We start from the raw sequence: 21493 nt of genomic DNA, 5'->3' as shown, positions 1-21493 counted from the left end.
AAAGCCCACAATGGGGTAAAACAAGACAAGACTGAGGATACTAACTAGACTATAAACTTGACAGAAGTCTAGACACGAACTAACAGAAAATACACAAACAGGATCTTCACAGGACTCGTAACAAAGACAGGATACTCACAGGAACTATATTGCAATGACTCACATGAAATAATAGCACAGGCAAGATTCACAGAGTAACATCACAGCAGTATTCACAATGAACCGACACAGGACAGAAAACACAAGAGGATTAAATAGGGAGAAACTAATGAGGGAAACAGGTGACGGCGATGATACAATAAAGATAACAAGATGAGATAACAGAATCATGACAGTATAAATATATTTACAGTATATACATGCAAATATTTTTTTAAATAAAAACATGCATATGTGTGTATTTATACGTACAAAATAATTAGAAAACAGTACACACACATAAATTAACACAGACTTTTATTTTGGATGCGATTAATCGTTGCCCAGCACTAAAAGTAACTTCAGTGTGCATACGATGGACATTTTCTATCCCATGAGGCCACAGGAGAGGATTTATGAATGACAGTGAAGCGACGCAACTGACGCTGAAAGGTCACATGACAATGACAACATGGCAGATGTATTATGTCTGAATTTTTTAACAGTCGCGAAATAAGTTTCAAACCAAATTTATTTCCTACTGCAGTATGCGAATTCGAACGCAGCGTACGAGACAAATGAACAGAGACAAAGAAAACTGAACTGGGAACAGTGCAAAACTATCTCAAAGTCCAACTCAAAGACCAAACGTGACCAGGACTATGGTGGAAGAACACAAAAGAGTTAAAACAGTATGAAGAGAGCGTACAAGGTAGAACAGCCGAATAAATCATTTGTTTTTGACCATTTGTTGTTGTGTTGTACTAATGAAATTCCTCTTTTGCGTGACAGTTCAATTTGTTTAAATGAAATTCAGTAAATTCCAATTCATCATCCTTTTTGTTGTTGCTGATTCATATTCCAGTTCATCCACTGAATAGAAGCCAAATCATAAATTCTGAATTCTTCCCAACTCTGTCGATCACAAACAGAACTTGTAATGAAGCTCTTGGTTAGGCTGAGTGTAATGAGGAATACCCTGCAAAATCTCAAAGCTTTATTCGTCAACACAACACTTTGAGATAATGGAGTCACTGGAGTTGCCCGGCATTTCATGATCTATCAAAGGCAGGAGATGAAAGAACCATCAATATTTGATGGATGGAAGTTTGTACTTGTGACCAATTTTGACTGATCTAAGCAAACCTTAATAAAAAGCAATGAGATTAAAGCAAAAAGGGAATTATTTTGTACTTTGTTAGTTGATGTGGGTCTTATCTGTGTAAATATATTTGAATACATACCATATTGTCTAAGAAAAATATAGATGTTCCTTCTTTAAAGACATAGTTACAGTAATAAACCTGTTTGATGTATCCATGTGTGTGTGTGTGTGTGTGTGTGTGTGTGTGTGTGTCCTGGTAAACCCTACATTATGAGGACAAAATGTCCCCATAAAGGTGTTAATATACAAAATCCTTGTCCTTGTGGGGACATATTTTGGTGAGGAAAACGTCTCGGTTACGTATGGTAACCCTCGTTCCCTGAGTCCAGGGAACGGAGACGCCTCGTCGGGGGAGTTCCCCTGACGAATTGGGATCACGCCAGGGATCCAACCACCTTCGAGAGAGTTAACAACGAGCCAATGAAAGAGAAACTGAATTGGCATGCAATATTTGCATTCCGCGGCCCGCCTACCAGCGCGGGTATAAAAGGCGGAAGTAAACATTGCGCAATGCTTTTCGCTGAGGAGCCGAACAGTGTCCAGTCCTCCGCGAAGGTACAGCAACATGGCGACGGGACGAGGCGTCTCCGTTCCCTGGACTCAGGGAACGAGGGTTACCATACGTAACCGAGACGTTCCCTTTCGTCAGCAGGGAACTCCGACGCCTCGTCGGGGGAGTTCCCCTGACGAATTGGGATCCCTACCAAAACGCCATAGTGCTGGCCCCTTCCAGCGCCCAGCTAAGCTACCCTGCAGCAGTTTCCAGAAAATTTTGCGGGAGCTAGCTAGGGAATCACACTGCTGTTCCGCAAGACCCAATCAGTGGATATTGGATAACACTGGGAAAGCGTGCCCGACCCCAAGGATATAATAGGGGGGAACGCTGCGGAAGCTGAGGCAGCCTAGAGGAAGGCCCTCAAATACACACATGTACTAACCACGTAGGGTAGTGAAACATATGGAAACCCTTGAAGGTAGTCCCAGTCCAGAGGAGTGAGGAGCGTACTCAACAGGGATGACAGAATGTGTCTGTCAAGGGGAAGACACGGCTGCAATGCACGTGGCAATAATGGGTCGCCGCAGGGACCACTGGAAAGAACACCCAGTCTACTAGCAACTCCTTACTGAAGGTAGCAGACCTGGTGCCGGGCGGTCCGCAACGCCTGGCACCGGAGGGGTGATGGAGGAACTCACGAGGTTAGCCGTTTGTTGGGTAACCAACGGAGCATAAAGACGCACGTATCCGCTCACGGAATGGCGTCGCAAGCCGACACACCTATTCCCTCTAATTACTGGCCGTAGCGAGTACTCGGGAGGAAACCGGTTCCACACGTAGGCTATAAAACCTAGCGAACGTGTTCGGTGTCGCCCAGCCCGCAGCTCTACAAATGTCTGTTAGCGAGGCGCCTTGTGCCAGAGCCCAGGAAGCGGCAACACTCCTAGTGGAGTGAGCCCGCAACCTAGGTGGGCATGGCTCACCCTGGGACTCATAAGCCCTGGTGATAGCATCCACTAGCCAGTGGGCTAACCTCTGCTTGGAGACAGCCTTCCCCTTCTGCTGGCCTCCGTAACAAACAAAGAGCTGATCTGAGGTCCTAAAGCTTTGTGTTCTGTCTATATAAACCCGGAGGGCCCGGACGGGACAGAGAAAAGCTAGGGCTGGGTTTGCCTCCTCCTGGGGCAGCGCTTGCAGGTTCACTACCTGGTCCGCGAAGGGAGTGGTAGGAACCTTGGGCACATATCCGAGCCTGGGTCTCAATATGACCTGAGAAAGGCCAGGCCCGAACTCTAGGCACGATTCGTCGACCGAAAATGCCTGCAGATCCCCTACCCTCTTGAAGGAAGCCAATGCTAACAGGAGCGCTGTCTTAATGGACAGGATATTAAGCTCGACTGACAGCAAAGGCTCAAAAGGAGGACTTTGAAGTGCTCTAAGCACTAAAGTTAAGTCCCAAGAGGGTACAGGGTGCAAGTTGCGAGGTGGATTTAGCCTCCTAGCACCCTTGAGGAATCTGATGACCAGGTCGTGCTTCCCCACGGACTTACCTTCAACTACATCGTGATGTGCGGCTATTGCGGCCACATACACTTTAAGGGTGGAGGGAGACAGCCTTCGCTCCAACCCTTGTTGTAGGAAGGAGAGCACGACTCTGATCGGGCAAGTTCGTGGGTTCTCCCCGTGGGAAGAACACCAGCCGACGAACAGGTTCCACTTCAGAGCATAGAGGCGCCTCGTAGAGGGGGCTCTAGCTGAAGAGATGGTATCTACCACTGCCTGTGGCAGGCCATCTAGAACCTCCGCGTCCCGTCCAGGGACCAGACATGGAGTTTCCAGAGGTCTGGACGCGGGTGCCATAGAGTGCCCCGTCTCTGAGAGAGAAGGTCTTTCCTCAGAGGAACCGGCCAGGGAGGGGCTGTCGCAAGGAGCATGAGTTCTGGGAACCAAGTCTGGGTTGGCCAATACGGGGCCACCAAAAGGACCTGCTCCTCGTCCTCCCTGACCTTGCACAGTGTCTGTGCAAGAAGGCTCACTGGGGGGAACGCATATTTGCGTAAGTCCCGGGGCCAGCTGTGTGCCAGGGCATCCGTGCCGAGAGTTCCCTCGGTCAGGGAGTAATACCACTGGCAATGGGTCGTGTCCGGAGAGGCAAACAGGTCTACCTGTGCGGCTCCGAAGATTCGCCAAATCAGCTGGACTGCCTGGGGATGGAGTCGCCACTCTCCCGGAAGGGGAGGCTGACGTGAAAGCTCGTCGGCCACATAATTGAACTCCCCTGGGACATGAATGGCACGAAGCGACCTCAGATGCTTCTGACTCCATAGGAGGAGGTGGGAGGCGAGTCGCGACATACGACGGGAGCGCAGACCACCTTGTCGGTTGATGTACGCAACGGTCGCAGTGCTGTCCGTACGGACCAGTACATGCTTGTGTCTGAGAAACCCCTTGAGGCGACACAAGGCCAAGCGTACTGCTTGCAACTCTAGGCAATTGATGTGCCAATGCAGCTGGGGCCCCGTCCACAGACCCGAGACTGCATGCCCTTTGTACGTGGCCCCCCAACCCTTGGCAGAAGCATCTGTGAACACCACAGCATGCCTGGAAACCTGGACTAGGGGCACTCCGGCCCGTAGAAACGCAGGATCCGACCAAGGGGAGAAGGTTTGGCGACAGTGCGGGGTGACTTTGACCCGGAACGTGCCGCTCTGCCACGCCCACCTCGGGACTCGGTCGTGAAGCCAGTGCTGGAGCGGTCTCATATGCAACAAGCCGAGCGGCGTTACTGCGGCTGCCATATGCCCCAGGAGCCTCTGAAACTGTTTCAGTGGGACCGCTGTCCTGCCTCGAAAGGACTTGAAACAGGTGAGCACTGACTGGACGCGCTCCTCTGTGAGGCGCGCCGTCTGAGCGACTGAGTCCAGTTCCATACCGAGATAAGAGATCCTCTGCACGGGGCAGAGTTTGCTCTTCTCCCAGTTGACCTGAAGCCCCAACTGACTGAGGTGACGGAGCACCATGTCCCTGTGATCGCACAACACATCTCGCGAGTGAGCCAGAATGAGCCAGTCGTCGAGATAGTTGAGAATGCGAACACCTTGTTCTCTCATGGGAACAATGGCCGCCTCCGCGACTTTCGTGAAGACACGGGGCGACAGGGCCAGCCCGAAGGGTAGGACCTTGTACTGATATGCTCGACCCTCGAAAGCAAACCGAAGAAATGGTCTGTGTCGAGGAAGAATCGAGACATGAAAGTACGCGTCCTTCAGGTCGATCGCTGCAAACCAATCCTGGGGACGGATGCACTCGAAAATGCGTTTCTGTGTGAGCATCTTGAACGGGAGCTTGTGCAGGGCCCGATTCAATACTCGCAGATCCAGGATTGGTCGTAACCCACCGCCTTTCTTGGGTACAATGAAGTAAGGGCTGTAAAACCCTGACCTCATATCGGCTGGAGGGACCGGCTCGATCGCGTCCTTCGCCAGCAGGACGTCGATCTCTTTCCGCAAGACCGGAGCATCTACTAGACGCACACGGGTGAAGCGGATGCCCCTGAACTTGGGAGGCCGGCGTGCAAACTGAATTGCATAGCCGAGCCGGATGGTGCGGATGAGCCAGCGCGACGGACTCGGGAGCTCTAACCAGGCTCCGAGAAACCGCCGCAACGAGCCCACCCGCACGACCGGCGTACCCGCGGAGGGGCAGCGAGGTGGAGGGCAGGGACACGGCTCTGGTGGCATCGTAGCGGCCGAGAGCGGGGTCTGGGTGTGTAATTGGACAACACCTACCTGCCTCCACCGGGGGACAGACGGCAGAGAAGACCCGAGAGTGTTCTGCTGCGGGCTGTCGCCTGGCGAGGGAAGGGGAGGAGACGAGGAGCGAGGCCCACGGGCGGCTGCTGGTCTCCGAGCCTTCCCGCCCAGCGGCAGAGAGGAGTGGCGTGACCGAGGTGGCGCCACTGCTATCTGAGAGCTGGGGAGAGGGGACTGAGAGTGGCGAGACCCGAGGGTGGCGCACACTGTCGTCCCACTCTCTAACGGACGAGACCGCTTGTTCAGCAGCCTCATCCGTGAATGACCCAGAGGAGGAAGAAACTGCTCTTTTATTGAAATTGTGGGTACCACCGACCGGGTGGTCGGTGGCGGAACAGAAACAGACACAAACAAAAGATTTTCCACCCGGCCCTCCTCCGGGGGAAGGAGGGGAGCAGAGGCCCCCTCCCGTAGAGCAGTTCCTCGGTCCTCTGGGTCGCCCGTCTCAGGAACGCCTCTTTCCTTTCGCCTTCTTGGGGGGTGGAGGCGGCTGAGCGGGCGGGGGAGCCCCCCTACGACCGGCGCCCCGCCTCCTGGAGTTGGACTGCTGTCCAGAAGGAGGAGCAGAGGCGGCCGCAGGAGGGCGCCCTCGGCGACGAGCAGCCCGAGGTTCTTCGGCCACAGGAGACGGACCAGCAGCAGTCCGTTTCCTGGGCAGGACATGCCGAAGCGCCTCAGACTGCTTTTGGGCGGCGGAGAACTCTTGGGCGAAGTCCCCCACCGAGTCGCCGAAAAGGCCCCCTCGGGATATGGGAGCATTTAGAAATCTGGATTTCTCTGAATCCCGCATATCCGCGAGGGTAAGCCAGAGGTGGCGCTCCTGGACCACCAAAGTGGACATCGCCCGTCCCAGAGAACGTGCGGTGACTTTCGTCGCCCGGAGGGCGAAGTCCGTCGCCACACGCAGCTCCTGCAGCACCCCTGGGTCGGGACCACCTTGCTGCATGTCATGAAGCGCCTTGGCCTGGTGGACCTGAAGCAACGCCATGGCATGCAGGGCGGAAGCGGCTTCTCCACACGCCGTGTAGGCCTTCTCGGTTAGACCAGAGGAGAACCTACAGGCGCGGGAGGGGAGTGAAGGGGCACCCCGCAAAGTGGAAGCGGCTTTCGGACACAGCTGCATCGCTACTGACCGCTCCACCGGGGGGATTCCCTCGTATCCCTTAACCGCTCCACCATCCAAAGTGGTGAGGGAGGAGGGGTGAGTTGATCTATGTCTGGCAGTCAGGGGTGCCATCCATGACCTCGTCACCTCTTCATGCACCTCCGGGAAGAAAGGGACCGGAGCGGGACGCTGAGAACCAGCGCGACCCGCCCCGATACACCAATCATCAAGCCGCGAAGGTTCGGGACACGGTGGGGGGTTCCACACGAGCCCGACATTCGCGGCCGCCCGGGCAAGCATAGCGGCCAGCTCAGGATCCGGCTTGGCCGCAGCCACCACACCCGAAGGGGGTAGACCCGCCGAGTCGTCACCTGAGGATGACCGCTCTCCCTCCGATGCAGCGATAGACATCGCATCTTCAGGTGGCGCCCCGAAGGAAACAACCGGAACCGCACGGGGCGGCACCAGCGGCTCCAACGGGGGCACCGATGGCAACGGCGCTACAGAGGAGTGGGAGCCTCGTGAGGATCTTTCACCTGGCGAGGTAGTCCGCACTGAAACCCTCATACGCTCACCAACAGCCACAGCCGAAGTAGTCGCCTGCTGAACTGAACCAGCCGACGAACTAGATCGGGTGTAGACTGAAGGGACACCCTCAGCAACTTTCTGCAGAAGGATTCGAAGTCTCGAGCGGAGCGTCGCCAGAGTCATGTTCCCACAATGAGAACATGACTCGTTCACAAACGCTGCCTCTGCGTGCGCTAAGCCCAAGCACGAGACGCAGTGTTTGTGACCATCACCCTGAGACAGAAGTCTACCGCATCCAGAAACACGCGGGCGAGATGACATCTTTGTCACGTAGACAAAGAAGCAGGTCGCCCAAAACTCTTTTAGGAAAGAGAGAGAACCTCTCTTTCAGTGCCGAAGCACTCAGGGACCCACCGCGGCCACACACGGGGAAACTGCAAGCCCGTGTGGGCACTCAAATACCAGCCGTGAAAACGGCTTTTTTTTTTTTTTTTTTCACAGCTGGCAGAAGCGGCGATCACTGACGAGGCTGTCACACCGGCACCAGAGAGGACTCTTCCCGAAGAGACTCGTTGAAAACGCTTCACTTCTCAGGCGGAAAACAGCAGCACAAAGCAATCTGTTCGGCTCCGAGGCGATAAGCATTGCGCAATGTTTACTTCCGCCTTTTATACCCGCGCTGGTAGGCGGGCCGCGGAATGCAAATATTGCATGCCAATTCAGTTTCTCTTTCATTGGCTCGTTGTTAACTCTCTCGAAGGTGGTTGGATCCCTGGCGTGATCCCAATTCGTCAGGGGAACTCCCCCGACGAGGCGTCGGAGTTCCCTGCTGACGAAAGGGAACAGCTTATAAATCATACAAAGTGATATTTTTGAAAATGTAAAAATGCACAAAAAATACAAATGTAAGTTTTCTGCGATTTAGAGGTTTAGAGGTAGGGGAAAGAATATACAGTTGAACAGCATAACAATTATTATGCCTAAGTCTATGGAAAGTCCCCACATTACAATGTAGATGCCAAATGTCCCCACAAGGATAGTAATACCTGAGATCACCAACATTGGAGGGAAATGGGCTAATAAATATACTAAATGATGTTTTTTGAAAATGTAAAAATGCAAAAAGATGGGTAGGGTCCAGGGTAGGGGTATGGTAAGGGTAGGGGTAGGGGACAGAAAATACAGTTTATACAGTATAACAATCATTACGTCTATGGAGAGAACATCCTCACAAAGATAGAAAAACTGCGTGTGTGTGTGTGTGTGTGTGTGTGTGTGTAATGGCACATGTATTCGTCCCGAATCGTCACGCTACGGGCGTCACGGTTCAGTGCATACAGTCAGACGATGAATACAGTCAGTCACAGGCGATCCACACTCCAGTCCAGAAGGGGGGGGGGGGGGGTGAGCGGTAATGCAACACTGTTTGTAAACCGCCACAACAGGAAACAGAGCAGAAAAAGAAGAGACGGTCTACACACCAACCCAAAACAAGCATTCAGATGGCACGCAAGAACCTATACGCTGTAAGTGCCTATAAGTGCTCCACAAACTTTAAGGAAAGGTAACTGGGATGACAGAAAGCAGCATCCTGTTTGTTTTCTTTATTATATATATATATATGTTTAAAAGATGGCAGTAACATAAAAATACATTTCTTCTAAACTCACACAATAGTTTTATGTAAGGAACAGATCAAAATTTAAGTTATTCAGTAATAATATTCCCCTTTATTTTGGTTTCATTTCTGCCGCTCATTGTTGAATAAGAGTGAAGTGATAAGCTGGTGGCTCACAACACCAAACCACAGCAACCCTGATCGCCCTGACTGAATCCAGACTGACACAAGCCAATTCCCTCCTTTACATTGACAGGATCACCTCTGACAGACTAACCACAGTCTTTATCTCAGATCCTTTCTGCGAGTCTGCAGATTATGCTCTGATTATGCTCTGATTATGCTGCAGATATGCTCTGAAGTTCCTAGCTGAATGCATGCCTTCAATTCCACTTTCGAGTCATTGTTCAGACACAAAATGCATGAAACAATTAACTTTCCATCATGTTATCACTGTCATACTCTGTATTATCACACTGCACAATAAGGGATTGCATTTCAAAAAGATACTTTAAAGCACCTACTGTATGAACAGCACTCTCTTGAGCACCAAATTCAATCTTGTTGTAAAAATGTCGAGGCAGGATAAGACTCAACATCACAAAACGAGGACGGATATATCCCACACTTCATTGCCTTACGCAGCAACACATTTTTCATTTGTTTTTGTGATAAAAATAAGAAAAAAACAGATAAGAATATAGAGACAATAAAATGGCAACGAAAGAATAAGAATAAGAAAGAAGTTATTAATGGTAGTAATGTTGAAATAAATGTAATTTAAAAATAGTATATGTAATAAATGTAATACAAATTATGATAATATGTTGGAATAATTCTGCCATTATTATAAAAATCATACATAATCATAAAACATAAAATTATAAACAATGCTAACACTTTATTTGATGTATTTATGTATAATGTATTATGGTATTCATAATAAATGCTTAATGCATTATATCTTTTCATAAATAAGTTAATAAGTTAAAATGTACTGTAATATTTGCAGATTCCTTGTTACATCTGAAATTGGTTGTTTGTCATGCGTTTTAATGCATTATACTTTCTAAAGGTGTAACAATGAATATTTATGTATTATAATGTTAAAAACATTGGTTCCCTTTCGAGGCGTCAATGGCGCTTTGGGAACGCCTCTGCGTGATTGCGTCTGAAATACGTGTGACTACTAGTCCTAAAGGTGAGCCGGAACATCACGGGTGGGTTACGTCACATCCAGGAAAGTAAAAATGACATCTGGAAAGACCGCCGTTAGCTTCTTTGCCTCAGCAAGTGCTCTGTGTCAAACTGTGTGTCTTATTTATTGTTGTCTGTCCCATTATGGTGCAGTACACAAAACACAAAGTAATGGCGAAAAACAAGACATTCAAGTCGTGCTTCTCCCTGCCCTCGCTTCCTTATGGGCGGGGATACAAATGACTTGTTTGTTATGTATTTGGGAGTATATCATGCTCTGCCGTTCGCACGCTCCGCTCCCGCCTGTCACATTTTGAGGAAAGTGTTTAAGCTAGCTTTCCTCACGGTGCCGAGGCCCGGGGAATGGAGACTTCACCCTGAGTTGGTGGAGCATATACACAGTATATACATATATATTTACGGCCAAGCGGAAGAGGATCTGTTTGCATCTCAGGACATGATGCACTGTCCACTTTGGTTCTCCCTCACACACACCCCGGGACTGGATGTTATGGTATAGCCGAGGCTACGTGTGTACACTTTTTCCCAGATTGCTCTGCTCCCAGGAGTTCTGGAGAAGGTGTGTCAGGACGGAGTAAATCTATTTCTATTAGCACCGTACTGGCCGAGCCGAATATGGTTCTCGGACCTAGTTCTCTCCTCGACGGCTCTCGGTCAGGAGGGGCCTTCTGTCTCAGACAGGGGACACGATCCTTCACCCCCACCCAGAGATATGAAACCTGTGGGTTTGGCCTCTGAGGGAGCCCAACTCATAGACTCAAGTCTCTCAACCGAGGTTGAGCTCTGGAGGGGTCATGCTTCACTCCAGAGCACCATCCACGAGGAAACGTTACACCCTGAAGTGGAAAGTCTTCCCTTCTTGTTGCAGAATGTGAAAGTGGGATCCAGGTAACTGCCTGGTTGGTCCAGTGCTAGAGTTTCTAGAAGATCGTTTTTCTGCTGGGCTATCCCCTTCCACATTAAAGGTTTATGTGGCAGCCATTGCAGCTTACCATGTCCCTTTGGGTTGTGTATATATAGGGAGGAACCCTCTAATAACATGTTATTACAGTTCGTACCAGGGTTCCTGCTTGGGACTTGGCTATTGTTTTAGAAGGCTTATCGGCGGCTCCCTTCGAGCCCCTTGATATGGTTCCAGAAAAGTTTCTGAATTTAAAAACAGTATTCCTTCCAGCCACATCTACTCTTAAAAGATTAGGAGATCTTCAGGCCTTATTGGTATCCACATGCCTTGAGTTTGCAAGGAATTCCTCAACCCTAAACCTCTAACCTAAACCGGTCCCTAAGGTGCCGACCAACATACATCGTTTTATCATTTTATACATCGGTCTATCGTTTTGCAAGCCTTCTGCCCTCTTCCTTTCAGAGATCAGGACCAGGAAAAGCTGAACCTTGTTTGTCCAGTTAGAGCGCTGGATACATATGTCCACAGAGCTGCCCTGTAGAGGAAATCTGATCAACTGTTCTGTTTTGGATCGCATAAAAAGGAGATTCCTGCTTCAAAGCAGACAGTCAGCAAGTGGATAGTCAAGGCTATCTCTCTTGCCTATGAGGTCTCTAGTCAGCCGTCACCTTTGGCTGTCAGAGCTACCTCTACTAGATGTATGGTGGCCTCCAAGACCTTAATTTCGGGTGTATCCTTCAAAAAGTTTGTGATGCGGCGGGTTGGTTGTCTCCACTCACATTCATAAGGTTTTACAGCCTGAACCTGGATGCTGCCCCAGGTCCACAGGTGCTCATGTCTTAGATGTCCCACAGTTTCACACGGACAGGCACTTTAAGTACATCTTTGGGCATTATCGTTCCCAAAGCATCATAGACGCAGCGAGAGTTTCCACGAAAGGCAACGTCTCAGGATACGACTGTAACCATAGTTCACACATTCACGCAGAGGCGTTCCCAAAGCGTCATCGATGCAGCGTCTCGTTCCCTTCCACAGCATTCCTCCACCACCCCATCACCTCACTCATGGCTGGTTTTCAATCCCAGTCAAAAGGGGGGAGTACTCTGAATTCGGCCCTCCACCGGACAGCACGCCAAATCCGCATAAATTACTATATCTGATTTCATGTATGTGTGAACTTATGAATTAATTTTTACAAGCTGTTTTCCTCATGGGGAGCAAAAAATGTCCCCACAAGGACAAGGATTTTGGATATTGCCATCTCTGTGGGGACATAATGTAGGGTTTACCAGGACACCCCCCCACACACACACACACTCTCACACTCTCACACAAACACACACTCACTCATACACTCACACACACACACACACACACACACAAACACAAACATTAACACTAACACTTACACACACACGCTCTCTCTTACCCACTCACACACACACACACACACACACACACACACTCACTTACCACGCCAGCTTCAGGGTTTCGTTTACGGCCATTGCTGAAGGTGGAGGCTAGGGTGGAGGAGCAGCTTTCATCATAGAGTGCAGTGCGTCCATCATTGATGGCCGAGTTAATGGAGATGGTCCACATGCTGGAGGCGTATCCATCGCAGTTACAGTCGTCATAGCTACCACCGTCTCCGGAGGCCCACACATAGATGCTGCCTTTCCCACCTCTGCCCTGTTGGACACAAAGCGGCACGATTAAGACCCGTACTCGCGCCTGCTACAGCTCAATAAAGAGCAGTCAACTCTCTTTGACATTTTTCTTTAAGGGCCTTTGAGATTTACTCAATTTATCATACAAATTACACTCACATAACCAAAAGTAATTCAACAGAGACATCAGAGAGGCGTTTCAAGACCTTTTAAAGACTACAAGCTCTCCTCTGAGTGTAGATGATTCAAGCAGAGGCATTGTGTGTACGATTCTTGTCTGAACATATAATTTTGATGCTTTTAGCTGAACGCAAGAGCGCTCTTTTCTTTAGTCTTTGGGTTTTATAGTGGCAGGCATCTGAGAGGAGGAAATTTGTACAGTGCAATTGCGATCTTAAAAGGTTACTTGATTATTGTTATTTGAACAGTAGGTGGTTATTTTACTACGCTAACACAGTGAAGACCGATTATGGTCCTTCAAGACCTCTGGGCACCAGCCTCTTTGGAGTAAACAAATAAGGAAAATAAGATGGTGTCTTTACATTTTGCAATCGCTACAGAATATCTCTGAATTATGACTTTACTTTTTAGGATAATTGAGACTTTTGAAAATGACTAATTTAGCTTCTGATGTTCTTCTGATGTTCCCAACGTCAAATGTGACTAATGAACATGAATTTATGTAGTTAGTTTGCACTATCTGCTAATATGAGAAATAAAGTCTCAACAGTGTAATAGAATAAAGTCACAATTACACACCACATTTTTAATATGTTGCAAGGATAAAAACAATTTAGACATTTAGCATACTGCTTAGATGTTAATGAAGTCTAATTTGTTTTCACCCTTGCAATGTATTAAAAATGTGGTGTGTAATTGTGTGGTGTTCAGAAGCCGTTATTAGAGCTGAGGAAGTGCATCAGACCATTTCTACAAAATGATATTTTGTTGCTTCTAGCAAGTTTCGTGACCCTTTGAAAGCTAAACGTTTAGTGGGTGAGTTCAGTTTTACCCAAAACAGATTAACATGAATCTAACAATTTTTTTTACGAAGTTGGTTATTGTACATATCGCTGCAGTTTGGAAATGAAATGTCCGGTTTGCAATTGTAAATAAAGTAGCACCTACATTAAACCCTACCCTAAACTTAACCGATAGTGTTAACAAAAGCAAACATGAGATTAAAAAATGCATTTTCTGAAGCAACCATGTAACCAATAAGCCACATACTGTAAATCTTAATAATAAACATTATATACAGTATAACACATAGCCTAATCAGCACCCAGCACACACATAAAGCTTGCCACAGCGCACCTGCAAAGTAATGATCATGAATGTGTCATGAAAAAAACAGCAAGGAGACTGTCTGAACATTTAAATAATTTATTGATAATGTTTTCTGTGTTTTCAGCTGCAGAGATCAAGTCAACGATGCTGTCTCGTCATCTCTGCAGAAGTGGACGCCCCGATGTGCACGTTTCATACGGATTACATAATCTGAGAATATTTGTTTCCCCCTTGAATTAGTTAATAATCGCTTGACATTTCAAGTTTTTTATAGATATATTTCTCATGTCTGTGTGGCAAGTATACACTGAGATTTGGGTTGTTGTTTTTTTGACACGCTCAAGTTCACAGAGACTGAGACGGCAGAAAGCACATCCTGTTTGATTTCTTTATTTTACTAAGGCACAATTTTTTCTTGTTATTTTACACACATAAAAGTAGACCCTTTCGATTCCGAAAATAATTGATTCCTTGATTCCAAAGTTTGGAATCAATTCCATCAAGAGGAATCGACTCCTCTTTTATTCATTTAAACAGAGTTAATCATTAATTTGTCTCTCGCTCACTAATGTAATTCCCACAAGGACCAGCCGTTAAAGGGTAACTCTCGCCAAAATTGAACCTAGGCTCTTTTTGTTAATCTACCCGAGTCAAACTTTCGTGTAAAAGCATAATTAGAATGGAAACGGCACTTTTAAGATTGACTGTATTTTCGTTTTAGGTCAAAATGCCTTGTAAATGGGAGTGAAAGGGGCACGACTATGATAGCATAAAAAATCACTATATTTAAAACACTAAGAAGGCTCGACACAACATGAAAATTTGCTCGAAGTATCACCAGGGGCTCTACACATGAATTCCAGCATTGAGAACATTGTTTGTGTACACAAAGTTTAGTAAAAAGAAAAGTTTTGTACGACTCACTTTATCAGTTAGTGTTTCCGGTGGCTGAAATTTTGTCAGTCAAAAGTAGTCGATCTCCGAATGCAATGCAATGAACTGACTCCATATGAGGAAATGTCATGAACTTGTAATTTCAATGAAAAGCATGATAACTTAGATAAAAAATGATCCGTGAATTTATATGGAAACAAGCTTTAGGAGCTTTCCATCTTTACTATCCTCATGTTACGTTGCATTTGGAGATTGACTACTTTTGACTGACAAAATGCTGGCGGACACAGCTACAGTGAGTTGTTCAAAATCTTTCTTTTTTGTAAACTTTGTGTACACAAACAATGTAGTCAATGCTGGAGTTCATGTGTAGAGCCCCTGGTGATACTTCCAGCAGGGTTTCATGTTGTGTCGAGCCTTCTTAGTGTTTTAAAAATAGCAATTTTGATGCATTCTAATTATGCTTTTACACGAAAGTTTGACTCGGGTAGATTAACAAAAAGACCCTATAGGTTACATTTTGGTGAAAGTTACCCTTTAACGATCTGTCCCTCACGGACTGTGTGACTTCACCACAAGTTTTTTTTTTTTTTTCTGCGACTAACCGACTAATACAGTTTTTGGTTGACTAAACCTCTTCTGGTCGACTAACGATTAGTTCAATATTAGGGGTTTGCCTTAGTCATAACACAGTATTGTGCATTTAAGCATGTAAAAATAAATATTTATAAGTTGACAATCTGCTCCTGTAATCATAATTTGTGTGAAAAGGAATAAAAGTTGTTGGTGTTTTACTGCCACTAGTGTTCATTTCAGCTGGAAACTGCAGTGAAATGTATGTAGAGGTATGTTTTTGGAGTTAGAGGCATGTTTTTCCAGTGAGCCTAAGTTGCGTTGCATTTAGAGGCACCTATTCGAGCACAGTTTGTATATCAATATCAATTTTACATTTGCAGTGCCAGTGCCTTGTTTTTGTGTGTCAGACCTCTAAGTGCACTGGCCCCATTGGTCTGGACCATGATCCAACCTTTTTACACATCCCTTGACTGACTAAATTAATACTCTGGTGCTCATTTTAGTGAACAGAATCTCTCCATCTCTGTTTCTTTCTTGTTTCTCTTCCTCTCACACTCTTTATGAATGGAGACCCATCAGCTGAACTCTGGAACAATTACACGTAGATAACACAAGCGATTGCGCTTTAAGCACTGCTGGTTTTGTAACAGGCTCTGTTTAGTGTGGGAGGGAGAAAATTCCTTCCGGACGAATGAAGGAACATTTGGTCAAACAGCAGGAACAGAAGCGTCTGTGCTGTTATTCAGTGTAATGTCACTGACTTCAATATGGACATATTGTTATATTGTTCCCAGTCCCTATGATGTTCTGGTCTCTAGATATGACTCTGGGTCCCTCCTTCAATAAAAAAAAAGTAATTCATTTTTGGGTAAACTATTCCTTTAAATTTAGTTGCATTCTATGTGTAATACTGGTTATGGAAATCATTTGGACTTTCATTCCAGAGGGTTTGAAAGAAGAAAAAGAAGGCTGTCCATCATCCATGCAGACATGGATTCTCTGTTTTCTCTGTATTTTGAGCATAGTCGTGTCGTGTTACAAGGTCATGGCACAGAGGTTGAAAGACTGGATATAACACTGCAAAAAAATTATTGTAGAAACAGTTTCTGCTCTGAAATTGCTAGTAAATTTCACAATTAATTACGAAGAAATGGCAAGTGAAACATTGAATTAAACAGATTTTTGAGGTAGAAAGACTGAAAGAGAACTTTCTTGAAAACATATTCAAATATTCCTTATGTTTATTGAAATACACCATTGTACTTGCTATATCGTAACCACAATTTTTGACCGACAATCCAAAATGATTTTGTGGTAATCAACATTATGCTAAACATGCTGTTACTGATATTAAACCAGAGCATTTCTTTAAGCTACGACACCAGCATCAAAACCACAATGCTGAACTGTATCTGGCATTTCATTAGCACTCTCTGTACCATCCTACATATAAATAAATGAAGTGTTTGCCATCTGACCCTTAAAATGATTAAACAGCGTTCAATATTACTCCCGGGCTCAACCTCGGTCCTCTCTAACTGCATTGAGAACGCCTGAGGGACAGACCGAGTCTTCACCCATCACTGCTATTCTTGTCCAATCTGATTTCAATTGCAAAGGGCTGTTGAAAACACAGGGAGATTACTCTGTGCGATGGCTCGTCTTGACAGATGGGTCACCCTCATAAATCCTGCTCAGCGGAGGAACGCTCAGCTACATTTATACCCATTAGCCGAGGCAATTTGTGAAGGCTCCATTCACTAAATAACACATATAGTGTGAAGCAACGAGACTCTACGAGGTTGACAACTGACATACTGTGGGCCCTATTTTAAGGATCTAAGCGCACGGCACAAGTGCACTTAGGTCGGTCCGAATCCACTTTTGCTAGTTTAACGACAGGGAAAATGGTCGGTGGTCCCGGCGCATGATCTAAAAGGGTCGTCCCTATTCTCTTAATGAGTCATGGGTGTGTTTTGTCCCTATTCTCTTCATGAGTAATGGGTGTGTTTTGTCTCTATTGTCTTAATGAGTAATGGGTGTGTTTTAAGCGTAACGTGCAATAACCAAACAGAGTCTCATCTCCCATTCCCTTTAAAAGCCGCTCGCGCCATGGCAGATTCGGTATTTACACGACAGAATTTGCAAGTGGAAAACTAATAAGCTTTGTGGACCCGCCTATAAGTGCACATTACTAACGTGCTCTTTAAATAACAAAACAAAAAAATACTGCACCATTGACTTTAGACCAGGTTTCAGGTGATCAATGGCTCTGTATATTTCAGTTCCTCAAAACAGCAACGCTCCAACATTGCACCTGAACACACACTCGTTCTCAGACCAGCAGCCCATGGGCGCACAAATGCATTTGCTATTTAAACAACGTGGAGCAGGACATGAAAATAAAAACTGCGTCGGGCTGAAACTAGCAAAACATCCTTGCGTCGCGCCTGATAGGGTCCTGTATGTTAGTAAACGCCTGGAGGGGATTGTAGTTTTAATGGTAAAGCCTGAAAAATTGAATTGGTTAATGGAAAGTTCCTTTAATTTATGCAATAGAACCATAATATATGCACAGTAAAACACTGTGAAATATAAAGTTTTTGGAAGTGACAAACAACAAGTCACCATATAATTTGCAGTGAAAAGCCATAAATTGGCATTCCCAAAATTCTCTGTATGACAACTCACCTTTGATGGGAAATATCTCAGTTTCTTCTTAGTTTATTCTTATCAGTTATGTTACATCTTATGTTGTTAGATGAATGTTTAAAGCATTATTTTAGTGCCATGTGTGTTACCATGATGGTGTTTTGTGTTTAACACTGTGTGCATCTTCTATATATCAGTATTTCCCTCAGCTTGGGGAAAAGACACCTGTGATGAACTTTACTTTACTGTAAATTTAAGCTAAATCTGTAAAACTTAAAATGTTGCTACCGTATTTTTTTTTTTTAGTTAAGTTGTGGTAATCACAGCTGCCATTTTTTTTTCTGACTTTATGTTATCAAAAGTAAGTACCTTACATTTACTTTTCTTTCTCAACATTTGCATATAGAATTTTCATTGAATTGATTTCAAGGATATAGGGGATATATAGGAATATTTCCTTCTGGAAATGCAATTTTTTTGTTCTATTAGTTAATCTGGTTTTATATTGAAGCTAAACCTCTAAATGTACTGATATTTTCAGAACTGTGCAATAATTTGCCATTTTCTTTCTCACTTTGATAACATTTGCATAATATGTGCATATCAAATTATGATTTAGAATATTGGGGATATATATGAATATTTCCTTCTGGAAATGCACATTTTTTGTTCTATTAGTTAATCTGGTTTTATATTGAAGCTAAACCTCTAAATACACTGATATTTTCAGAACAGTGCAATAATCAGTGTTGCAGCTGATCTAAAGTGGCAGAGCGACCAGGAGGACTCTGAACTCCAGGTTTTTATCTGATTGGACCAGATGTTACAATTCTGTACCTGTCTAGTTTTTCTTCCCTCTTTTCTCTCCACAGCAGCAGGCGATTCATAAGGGAATCCCGTTTGCTATGCTGCAAGAAAACTCGGTTACACTTTATTTTAAGGTGTCATTGTTACAATGTAATTATATATTTAAGTACTGAGTAATATTAATTAACAACATGTACTTACTATAGGGTTAGGGTAGGATTAGGGTTTGGTTGAGGGTTAGTTGCATGTAATTATGCATAATTTACTGTTATTACTATGGAAAGTACATGTAACATATGTAACAAGGACACTGTAAAATAAAGTGTTACTGAAAGCTCTTTGCTCCGGTACCTTATTGACTCCGTCTGCCATGGCCTGCAGGGTGAGCTCGCGAGGACCGTCCACTGTTTTGCCATCATCGGTGGGACCCCAGCTGGCACTGTAGATGTCAATGACCTGTGGCATGTGGCTGATGGAAGACGCCTCAATGATGTCCGTCATGAAGGGCTGGTCCAGCATACGAATGCCTGCAAAAAATAGAAAAAACTGAGAACATGGGAACAATAGGAAAACCCTTGATGCCGCTCTATTCATCATGATCTGCAGTGATAACTGGAGGGGTGAGAGGGTGTGAGATTCACTGCTGACGTATGGAAGAAGAAGCAGAAGATAATAGCTTTGGTACTGCATCAAGCACTTCACAAGTTTTACCCTTAACTTTGCTTCTCTCTCTCTCTCTCTCTCTCTCTCTCTCTCTCTCTCTCTTCTGACAAACTTGCAGAAATTAAGAAAATAAACGTCCCTGCTGGTCCAGCTGGTGAAATAGCATGCAATGCTAAGCTCCTGTAGCAAGTAAAGGCCCTCATATACTCACAGCAAAGTTCTTTTCATCCTTTACTTAGGGTTAATAAGAAGATTGAAAGCTGTTTGCGAACATCCCGAAGCATTGAGTCTCCCGGAGTCTTGCTAGTTAACTCTTTCCCCGCCATTGACAGAATTTTTCCGCTTTCCATGATTTCACTGTTATACAGTAGGGGCCGCTATAGATACACATCTACTGAAATAGTGCATAATCTCCTGATCAAAACACAGGAGAAGAAGAAGCAGAAACAAGCAATACCATATAATCATATGCATATGTAAATTATAACGCGACCATCAACATTAAACAGCATATGAATCAAAGCTGCCTAATGTTTCTGAATGAAATGTCGACCCAGGACGAGCTTTAGGACTGTGAAGCTTTGGGGGTGTTGATGAACTCAATCTACTCCAACTGTGTTTGATCATCGTTCTGAATCCCATCCGGATGTAGTCTTTGACAAAAACACGATTTTCTCAGCTTTTTGCTCAAAATGTTGTTGTTTTTTTACGAAACTTACCCACATTCAAGTGTTGATAAAAAAAGAATGCATGAAGCTAGAATAAAATGTTTTTTTGTTTAAAAACAGAGGCTCTGTTCTTTATTTTGATATATTGCATATTCAGATATTTATACAACAAAATGTTCTGGGGGTCATAAAAACTTTTGTGAAAGTGTTCAAAAAAGCTGGCGGTGGCTGGCGGGGAAAGAGTTAAACAGTCCGAAGGGGACTGTGATGGAGGCCAACAATGTAACTTCTGCAATGATCTTCAACAGGCAACATGAGCAGCGCTAACTCAAGTTCATTACAGTGCGTTTGAATATGCAACAATCTCTGTCTTTTCATATATATCTGCACAGGTTTAAGCCCGAAGCTCTGTGTGAATACACTCTAAAAATACCACTGCTGTGTATCATAAGACATCAAACACGTGAGACCTTTAATACTGACCTCTTCCTGAAGGTGATTATAAAACATTGCAAGAGCTGAAGTGGTGAGACTACAGACACTCTATGTGTGTGTCCTGTGTAAGGGACAAAAGCTAAACACAAGATATTCACTGGCAATTAGTTACTCAACTTTACTTTTGTGGCCTTTTGAAAAGAAAAAAAATCAATGTGCTGCAGTGCGTAAATGATGTTTTTATTGATGCTGATGTTTGTGTGCTGGATATTTTGGAAGAGGGGAGGGGTAGAAGTTATCAATATGATAAAGATGATTTTCCGAAACAAAGGGATCATTCATCATAGTCATTCAAAGTCATTCATTATATTTATCGACTACACAGAACAAACCTGATAAGGAAAAAATGCATACAAATGATTTTAATTAAAACATTGTCTTGAATCTTGATAGTAGCCAAACACATTAATATGAATATGGTTTCTGAATTTAATTGGCTTCTTGATTGTAACATGCATTTTCTGTAAAGCTGTTTTGAAACTTTTTTTACTTATTTTTTAAAGCTCTATAAATAAATGTGAATTCAATTGAATTGAATTGCATATTGAATGTGTATATTTGTATGCACCATGTGCTATGGAATGAATGTTCTTGGTACTTTAGTAGGGGTGTGACGAGACACTTAGCTCACGAGACGAAACGAGACACGAGATTGGGTTCATGAGAGCGAGACGAGACGACAAAAATGACAAAATTCATGACTGGAACAATAGTCTGCAGGTGCATTTTGTTTTAACAATCATCTTGTAATTAATGTAATTTCCGTTCTACTTAATGAGTATGAATTATCATATGCA

At 44.9% G+C, this 21493-nt stretch overlaps 1 protein-coding gene across 1 annotated transcript in view; it reads right to left on the bottom strand.

The window, feature by feature from the left end:
• The window catches only part of pcsk2 (proprotein convertase subtilisin/kexin type 2), a 75187-nt gene that overhangs the window by 15804 nt on the left and 37890 nt on the right, over nt 1-21493 (bottom strand). The window contains exons 8-9 of the mRNA XM_081350921.1: nt 19222-19397; nt 12458-12673 (exon numbers count right to left, since the gene is read on the bottom strand). Coding sequence (XP_081207047.1) covers nt 12458-12673; nt 19222-19397 — 392 coding nt within the window. The remainder of the gene's footprint in view (nt 1-12457; nt 12674-19221; nt 19398-21493) is intronic.

The sequence above is a fragment of the Scardinius erythrophthalmus genome, assembly GCF_964197995.2.
Source record: "Scardinius erythrophthalmus genome assembly, chromosome: 21".
NCBI classification, from domain to species: Eukaryota; Metazoa; Chordata; class Actinopteri; order Cypriniformes; family Leuciscidae; genus Scardinius; species Scardinius erythrophthalmus.
Note: the sequence above shows the minus strand (reverse complement) of the source record. Positions and strands in the feature narration are given on the sequence as shown.